Source organism: Paramacrobiotus metropolitanus, unplaced genomic scaffold (genome assembly GCF_019649055.1).
Source record: "Paramacrobiotus metropolitanus isolate TYO unplaced genomic scaffold, Prichtersi_v1.0 Parri_scaffold0000075, whole genome shotgun sequence".
In the NCBI taxonomy this organism is placed as follows: domain Eukaryota; kingdom Metazoa; phylum Tardigrada; class Eutardigrada; order Parachela; family Macrobiotidae; genus Paramacrobiotus; species Paramacrobiotus metropolitanus.
The window spans coordinates 359,902-375,510 of record NW_026570295.1 but is presented as its reverse complement, the minus strand read 5'-3'; the positions used below and the strand labels follow the sequence as shown (position 1 = coordinate 375,510).

The window sequence follows — 15,609 nt, the reverse complement described above, 5'->3', positions numbered from 1 at the left end:
CTTCAAAGCGGTTCTTACTTATGGATGTTTATTTGAGCAACAAATATGGATAACGGACAATGGCCAGATCAGACTACTAAACAACAATTTTAATTATGCTTTTCTCAGTAGATTTAATTGCATATATGTAAATACTGTACTACATAAAAAAATCTGTAACTATATAAAAAAAATACGTTAAGCTTTATAGTAGAGATATAATTAAGGTATTCTCATGATTACCGAACATTGCCTACTACTGTAGTATCTCAGGCTCTTTTGTCACTAGATGACATTTACATTGGTGTGCGGGCACATTTGTATTGAAAATAATTAAAATTATCAAATCATGATTTGATTTTTATTTAAGATCCGTGTTTTTGCGCTATTGAGATAATATTACAACGATCATGTTTCGGCGAAATATTGGTGTTATTCTATTAAATATCGCTTCAAAAAATAATTGGCCGTGGGCCACAAGAAACGCAGAGGCGAAGCCGAGGCTGTTTCTTGTAAACTACAGTTTACTATAGCATCCGTTATTTTGATTTTTACTCACCGACTGCCATTATCGTGTGATTTCGTCAATTATTAAGTAAATTTCGTTAAACGGTTTTAAGCAAAACTAAAAAATAACAATAAAAACAAAGACGAAATTTTCTGCAAAACTAAAGGATGTTAATATTCGACCGCTTGATTGTTCGAACAGTTTATCGTGGTACCCGGAATACTGATTCTGACACGGCTTACCGGTCCTTCAAGGAAATATTTTGCCGCTTTTCTAGGATGTTAACATAGATACAAGGTAGCCTCGCGCATTCGCGCTCGGCACTTTGTCAGATTGTTCGGTCAGCAGTTTTGTGAAAATTACCGCAACACAGATATTGGCTTGTAATTCAGTAGTGCGATTACGCACGTAAGTGTCCATGCTTTCCATTTCTCCCGCAAGATTATTAAAGTTTTCGAAATTGTTAAAACTTGTACTACTAATAACAGTAAGTGCGTTTTGGTTTTACGCATGGACATGTAAGGGCGGGACGCTCCGCCCTCCTGAGTAGCTATTCGCTGTTTCTGGGGATTTCTGCTGCGCTGTTTTGACGGATCTGCAGCACAGTTGCACTGGCTGCAGAATCCTTCCTTGTTAGTGTTGCTGCGCCACGGTGCGCATTAGATTCGGCAATAAAGCCTCATCCGGGTTCACCGCTGTTCGTTGTCGAGGATACGCGTGGCGCCCATACGGCCCCGCGTTATAGACAGACACCAGTGCGATCGCTTAATTGGTATGGTTATACTGAACTGGTTTTTTCTCTCTCGCTAAATATACCATCTCATGTTGTGTTTCTTTTTGTGTGACCTTTGCTGTTTCTCATGTTTTTGGAATGTCAAATGCCTTGAGGGTACAGTGTCCCGTTGCACAAGATAATAAATTAAATTATACATTCGTAATACGAACTTCGTATTGGAAAAGTTCAACAATTTTTTAAACTCGCAAGGTAAGTAAATTAAAAGCATTAAATTTCAAAAACGTTTTCTAACTATGATATTGTGGTGGTTATTGTGGATAAAAATGCACCGATTCCGGCTTGACCACGGGACCGACCACACCGGCGCCCGTTGCGCTACGTTAGTCCACAATTGTGATGTTCATGACGAATGCTAACTAGTAAAAGGATTACTGAGCAGTCAAGTTTACAAAAATTGTGAATTTGTCGCTGTGGTAAGTGGTTTCACTTATTTGCATCCACCATCATTCGTTGTAAATGCATTTGAACGTAGTATTGTGACCGGCAGATGGCATAATGGTGTCCGATGCTCTACAATATCAGCTGTAGAATCATATCATTTACAATCTGCAAAACCGCTGAAATTCGTTACTTTTTGTAATGTATTTTTTTTGCAACTACAAAATAACATTACCAGAACCTTTAACGTGATTTTTTGGAACGTTTTTATTATATTATCCGATTTTGGCAAACGCTTTGACGGTAATTTTTGACTGGCCGAATGCTTATAGCGGAACCTTTCCCCGGCACGGTCAGCTATGATTTTGGCGAAGGCAATAATTTGGACAAGTGCGACTGGCAGAACGGCGATAGTCTGCAGCCGCAATGGGCACCACTACTTCGCACCGGATAAACCAACGTCAGCACGGTGTTCCAGGCGGAACCGGGTCCTTTCTCTGTCGATGCGACCACGGACAATGACACCGTCCGCTCGACGCACTCCAACCGTTTCGATATCGAAGGAAGCTATCGCTGTTGCTTCTTCCACGGTTGGCCGTACTATTGCTGTCGATTGCAAAAGTCAGCAGTTACCTTCTCAGTTTTTTAGCCAGTGAATGATCTAATGTGCTTACTGATTTGTATCTTATATTACCTTTGTAAGTTTTTGACATCTGGTATCTTATGAAGTACTTTTATCGGTCAAATCATACTTGGGGGCAAAGTAAAGAAAGAAACATGCAAACTACAACAAGAAAATCTCATTTAATTTATCCAGCCCTTCCATCGTGCCAAGCACTGACGCCGCGTTACCCCGCTGAATCTCTATCGACAAGCGCTGTCTTAAAAATTCATGCGAGCGTGCGGTATCTTATTATTTATCTTTCTTATTGGGGATGAAGTAAATATAATTATTCAGTAAATTATTCAGTAAATAAAATTTCAGGTTTTTTCAATATTTACTGTAATGGCAAGTGTTAATAATGGTGATCAATTCGGTTTACGCATTGCACATTCTTTTTACTGCTTCGAATGTAGTACAGTGGCAGTCACAAAGAAAATACCGTTGCTAAAAGTTGAATGGATGTGTGCTAAAACTACTAAAATGCCGAATTGTATAATACGAATCGTACTCCTTTTTGCGCTACTTACGAGGCTACCTTGCGCTACCTTTTTGCGCGCTCGTATCTCATTCATGAGGGCACTAGAAATTTCTTAATCTTTCCACTCTAGAACAGTGTAGGTTGTTTGCTATCATTTCTAGAGTAGGTAAAAATTAATATTTCTCATATTTCTGATAATTTTGTTGATTGCGATTTATTTAGCTTTCAGTTTTTTTACCGAACAAGCTGCCGAAACGTCGCCGGTCTCGCGGTCTGCGTCGCCACCTCCAACCAACTCCAGGGCACGCCCAACTGGGCCGCCGGCTCGGGCGCCATCTACTGGACCCGCGCCGTCATCGATTTTGACCGCCCCTCCAGCTCCCGCATCCAACTGGTCCTGGATGCCGCTACATCCAGCGCGGCGCCTGGATTGTCGTGGACCGCGTCATTCTTGCCGGGGAGAACGGCAGCATTCTCCCGCCACCCATTGCCGCCACCGTGCAACAACCCCTGTCCATCGTCTATGCGGCCGCTACTCCTTCGACGTGGGACTGTGCCCGGGCTGGATCTGGTGGTCGGCCAAGTAAGTTTTATGTGACTAAGTGACTTTACTGCAGTACTTTTAACATATGGGTGCGCATTGTATTAACATCCTTTAAATAAAAAATCCGTTAAATTTACCAAGAGAAAAACGGTTTCCCAAACATTCGAGGCCATTAAGAGTGTTGCCATGTTGAATCGAGGCTTACAGCGCTGGAGAAGGATTATAGTGCAGCGGCTTGTTTCGTGAAGAGGGTAGGTGCCGGTACTGCTCTAACAACGCAAAAATTTAATTTTATTCCTTCAAATTACAGCAGTTGCACGAATAATTTAACTTTTTAAAGCAGCTATCTGGATTTAAATCCGTGTTTTCCTAGTTTTCATAGTTGATTTTGTATCGATGAAAGTAAAAAAAAAATTTACATTCCTATTTATGTAGATATTTATTATAGAAGTATTTCGCACAAATTGCTTTACGAATAATTTAATAAACAGTTTTATATTTTCCTACAACGATTGAGTTTGGCACCGTCCTGTAGTGTGCGCAGAATCCTGTGAAGCGGCTGATCCCACAGCCGCAATCCAGTAACGTCACCTGCGATTAATAACTAACAGGGAGCAATCGACAACGGCTAGAAACGACGTTAGCCCTGTTTCTACGGACTTTGCTATGGTATTGTTAATGAAACTCTTTATACCATATTCCAACTTACAAAACTGGGCTAATAATACCAACTGCTTGCCTGCTTTTCCGATTAATTTTTATTACTATCGCCATTGCTCCACCAGGCGACCACGGTATCAGGCATCTGCGGCTTACGGCGAGCAGGCCGGGAACCAGGGGTTCCTGCTGTGGCTGTGGGAAACCGGGGATGCGTCGAGGGAGTGGCTGTACACGCTGGTGTCCGTCTGCTTCAACGATTCTGTTGTATTACGGGTTAATGCTTTGATTCTACACAGTACAGTAAATCGAAAGGTTAACATAACAATATTAATTATGTTCACTACCGTTAGGAAATTTCTCATTGCGTTTTATCAGTTACAGCGTGCTCGTAAGCCTCGTAATGCTCGTATATCGTTTCAGGACTGCAAACGTAGTATCATGGCAGCATCAGGCGGAACGGGACGATCAATGCTATCACTACACCGAGAACGAACAAAACTTCAAAAATGTTGAATTAGTTGAGAAATTTTTTTGCAGAACTTACTGCGGTCAAAACAGCATAAGAAACTGAATTGTTTTGGTTTTAAATGTTAGTGAATAGTATTTGTTGAATAGCAATTGAAAACTTGAAGATTGATTATATCCACTAGAGTAGGCGTTGCATGTAAAGCTTAATAACACGGTACGGGGGCTGTGAATGTAATGTTGGGGCAGACATTTGGACTGCACAAAACCTTTCATGTGGTACAAATTTGCAAATTCCGAAAATGATTAAATATTTGTTAATGATTTTTTTTGCACAACTTGACAGAGTATGATTGACATCGAGGCGGGTCCTATTATTGTTTAAGCTGTTTGTGATGTTGAGATAGCTCACAAATCTTGCCGTTAATATGCATTGTTGCTGTTGTTGCTGGTGTTTAAAGCGCAATTTAACGTGGGCGGCTTCTACAATCTACATGGCCATCGACCACGGGATTATGAACGAGAATCCCGACCACAAACGCGCTCACGTCGCAGTGCCCGGCGGTGGATCTGCACACCACCTCCCAACCCTTCACCACCGATTCCGGCCTCACCACGGGACCGACAACACTGCGGCACCCATTGCTTTACGTAAGGCTGAGACTGTACTAAGCCACAAATTTTGAAGCGTAATCACGAATGTTGAACGCGACCGTTCAAGTTTATTAAAACTGTGAATTGCTCAGTGTGTTTGCTAATTAACTGTATGTTATCAGACATGCTGTTCGAGTGCATCCGAGCGTAGAAGTGTGGCAATCCCCTCCCGGAAAAAGTAGGCTCGTAGCGTGTTGCGTTGATATGACTCGTCATATCAACGGAGCGCGTTAGTATGTCCGCTCTTGCATTGGCTTGTCGAGCATCTATCCGTTCTGTGAGTGGTCGGTTTTACCCAACCACAATTGCATTAAACCACTAGGCGTAACGATAGCAAATGCGCCGATTGGTGCAAGGCTACCCAATCGTGGAATTAATAATCAAATAGCATACATAGCATTTGAACAGCAGTAAAAACCTAACATTCTTTGCGAAATGGCCCGCTAATATGCAATCAAAACTTTGCGTGATTTTGATGGCAGTTTTGTTATTAGATTATTTAGTGTTGCTCTTTCATTTCATTTCTGATTTTTGTGTCTTGATCCGGATGACGCCACGTTGTGGAAAGAGTAAGCCTGTGCGGAGCTCCGCAGACGGGATATCACCTAAAAATGAGACGAGACTCAGCAATGCGTTACGGTCCCAGTAATCTGCCCGTTCAAACATGTAGACTACAGTTTCGTTCTACGACTACAAAAAACTTGAAACTTACCTTGCACAATTCCTAGACTGGTGTCCGCAAAAGGATGTCCTGCGTCGAATGTCAGGATAACGTTCCTCACTTGTGCTATATGCAGTACATCCAATTTCCAACTCAGAACATCAGTTGTGCAGACGTTGGAACTTCACGTTTGTTAGAACGAATGTGTGGCTGTGTGCTCAACGCTCAATGTGTGCGCTCAATGCGTGTGTGTTAACGCTGCACTGCATGGCATTTGTATGTGAGTGCAGTAGCCCGAACTTGTACGAACAGGCGCTGTACGAAATATTCCCCTAGTGCGTCCCTAATCACCTGTGTAGAAAAATGTTCACGGAGTTCTCTCGCAGAACTTCTTCGTTTAAGCGGTAGATTTTTTTTCCGGCAGGGATCCGCTGGGACAACAAAAATGTAGTTACAGCATTTCAAAAATATCTAAGACCGTGCGAATGACTTTGTACAACTCTAACCATAATTACGACGGTTTTTATCGTGAATTTTTGGAACTTTTTCATAATAATATCAGATTTTTGGTAAATGTTTTGACGGTAATTTTTGACTGGTCGAATGATTATAGCGCAACCCTTTCATGGCACGATCAGCTGCGATTTTGGCAAAGGCATTAATCCGGACATGTGTGGTTGACAGAATGCCGATAATGAGCAGCCGCAGTGGAGTCCGCCTCTTCGCATCGGACAGACCAAAGGCAGCGCGGTGTTCCAGGTGGAGACGGGATTATTAATGTACTCTCCTCTAACTGCTCCGAATTTATCGTATTATTGTGGCAGTACCCAATCACTACCGAGAGTTGCTGATTATCTGCTAAAACTGCTGAAATGCTGATTTACAAATTACTCAGACTCAAATTACGAATTACAATTTTTTTGCGCTACTTGCCGCATTTTTGAGATTACCAGAAATTTCTTAATCTTTTCCAGTGTAGATTGTCTGCTACTATTTCTAGGTAAAATATTTTTCATATTTCTGATGATACTTTTCATTGTGATTCATTTCGCTTCGTAGTTTTCCACCTAACAAGTGACCGTAGCGTTGCCGGTCTCGCCGTCTACCTGGCCACCTTCAACCAGCTCCCGGCCACGCCCATCTATGCCGCCGGCTCGGGTGCCATCGACTGGACCCGTGCCATCATTCGCAGCAGCAGTCCACCAGCATCACCTGCGATTTGATATATTCGAGGACTTTCAGACGTGCGGCTGGCTGACTGATGATGGGTGGCGCACGGTTCGTATTCCCCACGGTCCGCCCGGCTACGGCATCACTGACGTCAACGAAATGAATAAGGTTTTGGCTATTCAGTTTGCATTTGAAGCGCGCTTCAGTTCGCGAGGCTTCTACATCGGTCTGTTGTAGAAGAAGTACCATGTGGTCCTGTTGGATGAGGGATCAAACGCGATCATCCAGACAGAATCATGTCCGGATGTGATTCCGCACAGCAATGTGCCGTTCAAAATTTCTCTTAACGAATAGATCGATGTGCACATGTTAGAGATTAATAATAGATAGATATCATGTAGAAGTACTGATGCAACATGTACAGCAAGAAGCTTAAAGGTTCCGTTTTCATTTACGTAGCCAAAAGAAAAAAGAACTTGCCAAAAAAGATTTTTTAATCCAATATCAGTCCTGGGAACAATGAAGGGATGGAGCATAGTACGAGTGTATCAAATTTGAAATAACGTAGTATTTATAGCCGCTGATGATTTATATGATAAATACGATAAATGATAAAGATTATAAATAAGATTATAAGCGTGCTAGATTTTATAGCCGCTGCACAACGATTTTTGACACCAGCTGACATTCCAAGTATGAGTTGCTGTACTGTTAAAATAAGTATTGTGCTTATTAAAAAAAAATTCAAATGCTTTTTGGAATTTATTATGGTTGCAAATACGAGTACGTTCCTAGTTGATGACAAATAATTAAAACGAAGCAACCGGCAACGGCCAGAAACGACGTTAGCCCTTTTTCTATGGGTTTTGTTATTGGTATCATACTCTTACCATTAGCTGTATCGTCATTATATTGAAGTGCCAGGTTATCAGACTGTTATTAAATCTCACACAGTGATCGCCTTAACCTTTAATTACCGGTAACCTATCTCTTAATCTGCTGATGCCGAAATCCACGTACTCGAGCTTAAATGCAATTTCAGCCGGTGAAACGACGGGAAAAATTTAAAAAAACTGCATCTGTTAGTGTCCGTAATTATTTAGTGTTGCAATTAAAACATAGCGAATTCGAATCACATCTTTTTCGGAATACAAAATAAAAAAGGAGTATTTTTGAAAATAAAACAGGAAAATAGGCAGGGGAATACTTATCAAATAAATAAAAATGACTGTTAAAGTCACTTCTGATGAAAATGTTTTTCAAAAAATCGAGCATAAAAAGTAGAACTATGGATTCTTGGATTAGATGACAGAATATTAAATATTAAATAGAATTTTTTTTTAAAAAAATATATATGAAATAAGAAAAGATGGTTTTCAATTTATATAAAATGTTTGTGAGAGTTTGGTTACACCTGCTATGCGGAGGCTCAGAGAGGAGCTAAAAGTCCATCATTAGGTTTTGCCGATATGACTGGAATTCTTACAAGGCGAACGCTATTGCCACTACAGTTCACAACAAGACACTATTGTCACATCAGTCCACATCACAATTTGGCTAATGGCACTACAATAGAGTCATTTGACTCTTTTTGTGAAAAACTACACAATGCTAATGACTCTACAATTAATCATTTGCAATTGACTATTGTACACAGCCACCATAAATGTGCTAATACCACTACATTTCATACTTTACAGTGTGTAAGATGTGTACAACTGTACGTAGCGTCCTTCATGTACACTGCACCTGTTGTACTAATGTACGGGGACTTCGGCAATAACTACTGACCACATGAGAACGATTTTAGGGAAATCTTTTCCTGTACACTCAGCATGATATCAATTTAATTCGGCATATCTGCCATAAAGAAGGCGAAGTACTGACGGTTAAAATTCTTAAAATCCAGCAGAAGTCAAATATGGTTGATTGCGGGATATTTGCGATCGACTTCGCTGCGGAGATACTGTCTGAAAGCGATCGCACATTTGTGAAGTTGACTCGTACAAAATGAAGAAAGCACCTACAAGATTGGACTGTCTTGAACGATTCAATAAGAACGTTTCCTCGTGTCGTCGGTAGAATGCCAAATTAAGACTGCATCATCTTCTACGTTAACGTTTCCGCTATAAATATTACTTATCCCAATCATTTATGTAGTATCATTAGCGTTGCGTAGTGTGTGAAACCCTTGGTCAATTGACTTCAGTAGTGCCATTAGCGAACTGTAGTGCACATGAATTAAAAAGTCAAATGACCTTTTGTAGTGTCATTAGCCAAATTGTGATGTGGACTGATGTGACAATAGTGTTTTGTTGTGAACTGTAGTGGCATTAGCCCAAGCCTTCTTACAAATGCTGACTTACAGATCATACGTTTTGTGCGATGCTATCGTAGAATAGTGGCATATTACATAGCTTTATTGCATTTCCGCGTTGTGCCATGGGCAGTGAATAGTGATAATAGGCTTTGTTTGATAAAATAAAAACAAATTTACATAAATTTTTATTTAAAAATAATTTATTTATTCATAAATAATTTTTTAATTTTTTTAATGCTTTTATTGTTATACAAATTATATAAAAATAAATAATTTTTATAAAAAATTTATTTACTCTTTTGACGTATCTGTCGAGAACGGTAGCCTATTTAAGCCCAGTATCTGCATTTTGCATCCTACCGAAAAAAGTTAAGAACTTATTTGCGATTTATCGCCATAAAATTGAGGAGCGAGGAAAGGTGCCCAAAGTTTTCGAATTTCCACAAACGAATCTCCGTAGTTTTCTTTTAAAAAAAACTACAGCAGGCGCAGTTCGTTTTGTTCGGTACGTTTACGGCTGATGGTGTTCCTCGTCCCTGGCGATTTGTATCGTGCCGCTTCTCTACGATGTTATTGTAGACAATGGTGGCCCTTGTTTACCAGATGTTTCAATGGGTTGTGGTTAGTGAAAGCAGGTATTTTGTTAAAGTGGCCGTATTTGGACAAACAGGTGGGTAGTGGCGGTATATGATAATAAACAACATTGGCGTTCTTCTATGATTTTTCACATGTTGATACGAACAGTAAATTACACACTGTCGCGAATGCTCCATCAGTTTCGGAGCGCCGAGCGCGACCACGGAATGCGCGCATTTCGGCCCGGCACCGTTCGGACAGTGGAATCTGGCGCTGGTCAACATTCGCATCGATCCCAATGCGCCGCGCCGACAACTGCAGCTGACCAGTCTCTTCACTCAGCCCAACAGCTTCGTGGCCATCGACGACATCATTCTGCACGCGAAAATCGGTGCGTTACAGACTTACGGTTAAATTCTTTGTAATGAATTTTTTAAAAATCTTTTGTGAAAGTTGGTAATTTAAGAAAAAAAAGCATTTTATAATGTTTTCTTGAAAGAGAGTTTGTATAATATTATGAACGCTCAGTTGTGTCAGGCTTAAAATTAGCAGTAAGATTTCAACTTACCGCGTATCGAATCACACATTGGCCACTGCTCTACAGTTTCAATATACTTCAGAAGTACTGTATTGCAGTTATCTCTTATCTGTAGTTATATAATCTTTTATGGATTGGTGACAAGTGCCGGAAAAACGTATTAAAGCCGTGTTTACAACTCGTACGACATAAAAATGTGCTATACACTTTTATAAAAAAAACGGAAGTTGTGGAAGAATTATTCATTTTATTTAGTTTAAATCTGCGCAGTGGCCTGTGCATTGGTTGATGCCTAACAAAACCTGCAGCTGTACGACATGTCGCACTCGATTATTAAGAATATAATATCATCGAGGACAAGAATATATATAATATTATCGACAGGACGAGACTGGACGCTACTCTTGCTACTACTCTTGCAAGCGATACGGTATCGACACGCCCGCCTACTCCCACCACACCGGCGCGAATCACCGTGTAAATCATATTTACACTTGCCTTATTACTTTTGCCCTTGCTCGACGTTTCTGTCCGGATGACGGATGCCTCAGCGGCGATAAACGCTTGGTCATTTCTATCCACCCTATGGAATAAAACTCGTAATTAGTGGCTGTTGCAAGATCTCAAATTAGTATAAACAAAATCAGCATCACAAAATATAGAAGAGGCAGTAGCGATGGCTTATACAGTACATGTATTACTGGCGTCCATGGCGACCACGCCCAGATTGTTGGTGGCCTGGAACTGGCCGTGGCTGTAGTCTGGCTGCGCTCAGCCGCAAAGGTCACGTTCGGCGAGCGGACGGCCGAGACGTGGCCCGGTTCGCACATCTGTGCCGAGTACGTGTCGAAGAAGCAGTATAGTTGATCAGGAATCTATATCGCCTGGTGGAGCAATCGCGGTAGTAATAAAAATTAATCGGAAAAAAGCAGGCCACCGGTATCATAGCCATATTTTGTAAGTTGAAATACTATTGTATTTCAACTTTCAAAACTAAGGAACGTTTTGCACGTACGTTTTGTACTTACGTTTTGTAAGTTGAAGTACTATTCTGCCTCCTCAATTTTATTCCAACAAAGATAGAAAATGACTGCCAAATTGCTCGCAGTAAATACTACAAGTACTTACTGTCGTCTATAACAATATCGTAGAAAAATGGCACGATGCAGGCACGTCCAACGTGCAAGAGTAGTGCGGGCGCACTAACGATTACTGTATCCTAACCCTGCACTTGAAGGAAATTTGTACGCTATGAGCGACACGGTGCGGGTGCTGTATAGCCGGATTAACATTCAACCAATTCATGTTTAAACGCGCACTAGCTGCAAGCCGCGTATGTGAATAGTGAAGGCCTCGTACAAGTGCGTGTGGCTGCACTGTACAAATTTCCTTCAAGTGCAGGGTTAGGGTACAGTAACTGCTTGAATATTACAACGTGAAAAACAAAGCTTTTTTCCCAGGACGAAAAAGAAAATTTCAGCCAATTTCAGCCATCAAGTCGTACGTGAACTGTATGCCGGTCAAAACGGGTACTGTGCCTGAACTAACTACTTTGTACAAACTTTTAAATTTGCAATAACGTTCTGTTAATAATTCTTTTTCTCTATCAAAATATCTGGCACTGTGGAATGTAGACACACAGCTTCAGGAACTATGCCTGTATGCCACTCCTCAACGAGGTTATTATAAGTGGTATTATTATCTGTTGAATGCGATTTGACAATGGTTTGTCGGCAATACTCCATCCTAGACCGTACTCTTATGCTAGCATCGAATTTACACAGAAAATTAGAATCGGCGCTCGAATACTGGTGAAACTGGCCACAATGAAGCCTACCGCCGACATATCCTGGCCTTTAGCCGTCAACGTCAATTCCATCTCCCAGCAATCACACAGTCCGTCCTCGAAATTACACTCCGCAGCCACCCATTTGAAGCCCACTACATTGGCGACATTGGCAAAAATCCGTTCACTGATCTTGGTCTTAATTATACTGTATTCGTAGTATACTGTTGAAAAATTAACTATTTTTTACAAAAAAGTACATTGCTTTCGAATTCCCAAGTTATCGTAAATTCCTGACCTTAGTACAGGAACAGTCATTGATGACAGATTTGTACATACATACATCAGCCATTTTTCTACGGTTCTGCTATGATATCGTTATAAGGCAGGTTTAACTCCATGACATGGAAGTGCCAGTCTGTAAAGTTATTAATGTTATCAAATGTCACGATTCCCGCGTTGGCCATTGCAAGTTGCAAATGACTAATTATTTGTTTTCCAGATTTTTGTTGAAATATAATTCAACTTAAGATGTCATTTAAGCCGGTGAAAATGATTTGGAAATAAGTGCTGCTCCCAATGTCAGTGATAATTTTATTGTATTGAATTTTGCATTTTTATTATCGCGTCAGTGATCGCTCCTCCACCGTCATCTCCCTGTACACGATCACCTCCGATGTGGAGCCGACCACGGAATACCCGCATTTCGGTCCGGCACCCTTCGGAGAGTGGAATCAGGCGCTGGTCAGCATCCACATCGATCCCAGTGCGCCGCGCCGACAACTGCAGCTGACCAGTTTCTTTACTCAGCCCAACAACTTCGTGGCCATCGACGACATCCTTTTACATGCGGAAACCGCTACGTTGCGTTTGAATGTTTCTGGAATTTCTATTTGCAAAAATAGATTCCATTTTAAAACCAATAATCGTCATGCAGTATTGTTTTTACTTGCCGTGTTCAGCAAAAATGTTAGTTGTCACTTGTGCCAAACTTCGCGTATTCTGTGTGTTTTTTCATTGGTCACTTGACTACAGCTTCCCGTCCTTCTATGGTACATGTCATGTACTATCTTTATTTTTTACGGATTTGATTCGTCGTTTTGAAAGTGCCGGTGTACCCTGTGTCAGGCTGTGTGCACAAATGCTTTTGTATGGCACAATCGGTACATTTTAACATTTTTGCCGCGTTTCCAATCAGCTGCATGCTGTCCATACATTTATAGTAGACGGACGCTACGTTTTGCAGGCAGTACCCACTCCCACCGTTTCTGCGCTGATCACCGTAATCGAGAGCGGTACAGCACCTTCTCCTTCGATGTGGGACTTTGCGAGGACTGGCACGCTGAACTAGAAGGAGAGCATTGTTGTACCGGGAACCAGCAGATACAAGGTCAGGTACGTGTGATAGTTTCCAAAATAAATAATCAAACACAAACATTAATCATATCAGTGTAATAAATAACAGAATATATAAGTAATATTGAGCATATTTGTAAAAATTCTCGAAGCATCTACATATATATATGATGCAAACAACAAAAACATAGATAATAATACCATAAATAATAAAGTCATCCAAATATATTATAAACAGAATGGAAAGCAACCAATGGAATATTTTATAAATAAATAAAAAACGGCTGTTAAGATCACTTTTGTGGAGGATTCCACAGAAATCGAGAATAATAAGTAGAACTATTCTTGGATTAGATACTGTAACAGAACATTAAATGGAATACATTTTCAGAAAAAAATTAGATGTATGAAAGAAGAAAGGAAAGGCTTACAGATATTGAGAGTTTTGTAACACCTGCGATGCAAAGATGGTCTTAACTCTTAACGCCTGTCATAAGGTTTTGCCGACATGAGAGAAATTCTTAAAACTGCTGACTTAGAGATCAAATGCGTAATACGATGCTATCGTAGAGTAGTGGCATAATAAGTGAGTTTAATTAATAAACACTGAGCGTTGTGCCGTGCGCAATGAAAATATGCTTTGCTTGATAAAATAATAAAATAATTTTTGTAACAGTTGTAAATATAATTATTTTCAACAACCAGTTTGCGTATCTTGAGAACGTAGTCTATTCAAGCCCAGCCACCGTATTTGCGTTTTGTATACCGAAAATGTCAGAATTTGTTTGTTTGGCATTTTATAAATTCACAACGTTGGCGTTCTTCCGTGACTTTTCACGTGCAGAAACGAAATCCAAATTATGCACTACCGCAATTGCTCCATCAGGCGACAGCTTCCTCATGAACCACTGCTTATTCGATAGCGACCCGGCGGACATGGGCGGACCGGGCCAAATCTCGCGCCACTTTCGTCTGGCTCACCGGCCACGGCGACATCGGCGATAAAAGCGTGAACGACTGCAGTGAGCCGGCCTCTCCGGCACTGAAAATATACAACACGATTAAATTTTGGAGAAGTTGGGTGAAGCGTGTTCTGGTTCGTTTCTGAAACAGCGCTTCTCTAGCAATAATGTCTGGATTTAGCCTTTTACGTTCGCAAAAAAATATTTAAGACGCGATTAAACTGCGAGCCGCCGCACAATATTTCTTCTGATATTTTTCGCACGGCCCAGTTCGGCAGTTGCGTGTAATGATATTCACCAAAGGTCACCGTGGCTACGAGTGACTAACACATCCGTAACATTCCTCAAAATTAGGTAGTAATTGAATATAACAAGAAATGATTTCCGCATTCACGCTTGGTCGATAGCATAAAAAAATAAAATATCTTGTATTTTCGTGCAAAATAAAAACAAATTATGCCTATTTATTTTTTCCGAATTTCTCGTGGATAAAGTCAGCGTCGACAGTACGACAGTACGACGTGAACTCCACACACTAATATTATCCACGGTTTAATAGCGTTAACTGCACATGAAGCTAATGTTATCGAAATATTAAGCGTTTTCATTTTTGCAAAAAAAGCCATCAGACTTAGTTTTTAAAATATAATTTGGAACAATGTACATTAGAACGCGCAACTTCCGTAAAGATCATGCCACTTGCCTACGATGTCATCGTACAGATACATGGCAGTCTAACAAATCGGGAATTTTATAGTAATTAACCTTCATAATGACAGCAAACTACCAAATTATATCTAGCACTTTGTGGTTTCCGTTAATTTTCTGTAAAGACAGATGCGAGCCAGCATCGCACACGGATATGACCTCCGATTTCCAGTGTGGCGCCACTTGTGGATGGCAGCCGCCCAGTCGACCGGCCGTCGGGTGGCAGGCGGTCAACGGATCGTTCGTACGCCGTGTACAACGACGACAGCGAGGGCTACCTCGTGGCCGACAGCCAGGACGTTACCGCCATCACCGACACCCTAAAGATGCGCTCAAAAGCCTTCCCTCACGTCAATAGCAGCATGGCCTTCGCCTAACGCCCCTTCGGGCACGGCATCGAACATTT

At 41.0% G+C, this 15,609-nt stretch overlaps 1 protein-coding gene across 1 annotated transcript; it reads left to right on the top strand.

Annotated features, from left to right (window-relative positions):
• Nucleotides 1–2,596: 2,596 nt before the first annotated feature.
• Nucleotides 2,597–7,030, top strand: LOC129595209 (uncharacterized). The gene is made up of 5 exons (XM_055492138.1): nt 2,597–2,601; nt 3,026–3,386; nt 4,934–5,123; nt 6,401–6,566; nt 6,847–7,030. Exons 1-4 carry the CDS (start codon nt 2,597–2,599, stop codon nt 6,466–6,468), a joined length of 624 nt encoding a protein of 207 aa, XP_055348113.1. The 3' UTR covers nt 6,469–6,566; nt 6,847–7,030.
• The last annotated feature ends 8,579 nt before the right edge of the window (nt 7,031–15,609 follow it).

What these genes read in the sequence shown, in the direction of transcription:
- LOC129595209 (XM_055492138.1), top strand. An exon ending in TGGATCTGGTGGTCGGCCAA is followed by an intron (nt 3,387 to 4,933) that starts GTAAGTTTTATG and finishes TGGTGTTTAAAG; the next exon opens with CGCAATTTAACGTGGGCGGC. An exon ending in TGCGGCACCCATTGCTTTAC is followed by an intron (nt 5,124 to 6,400) that starts GTAAGGCTGAGA and finishes GAATGATTATAG; the next exon opens with CGCAACCCTTTCATGGCACG.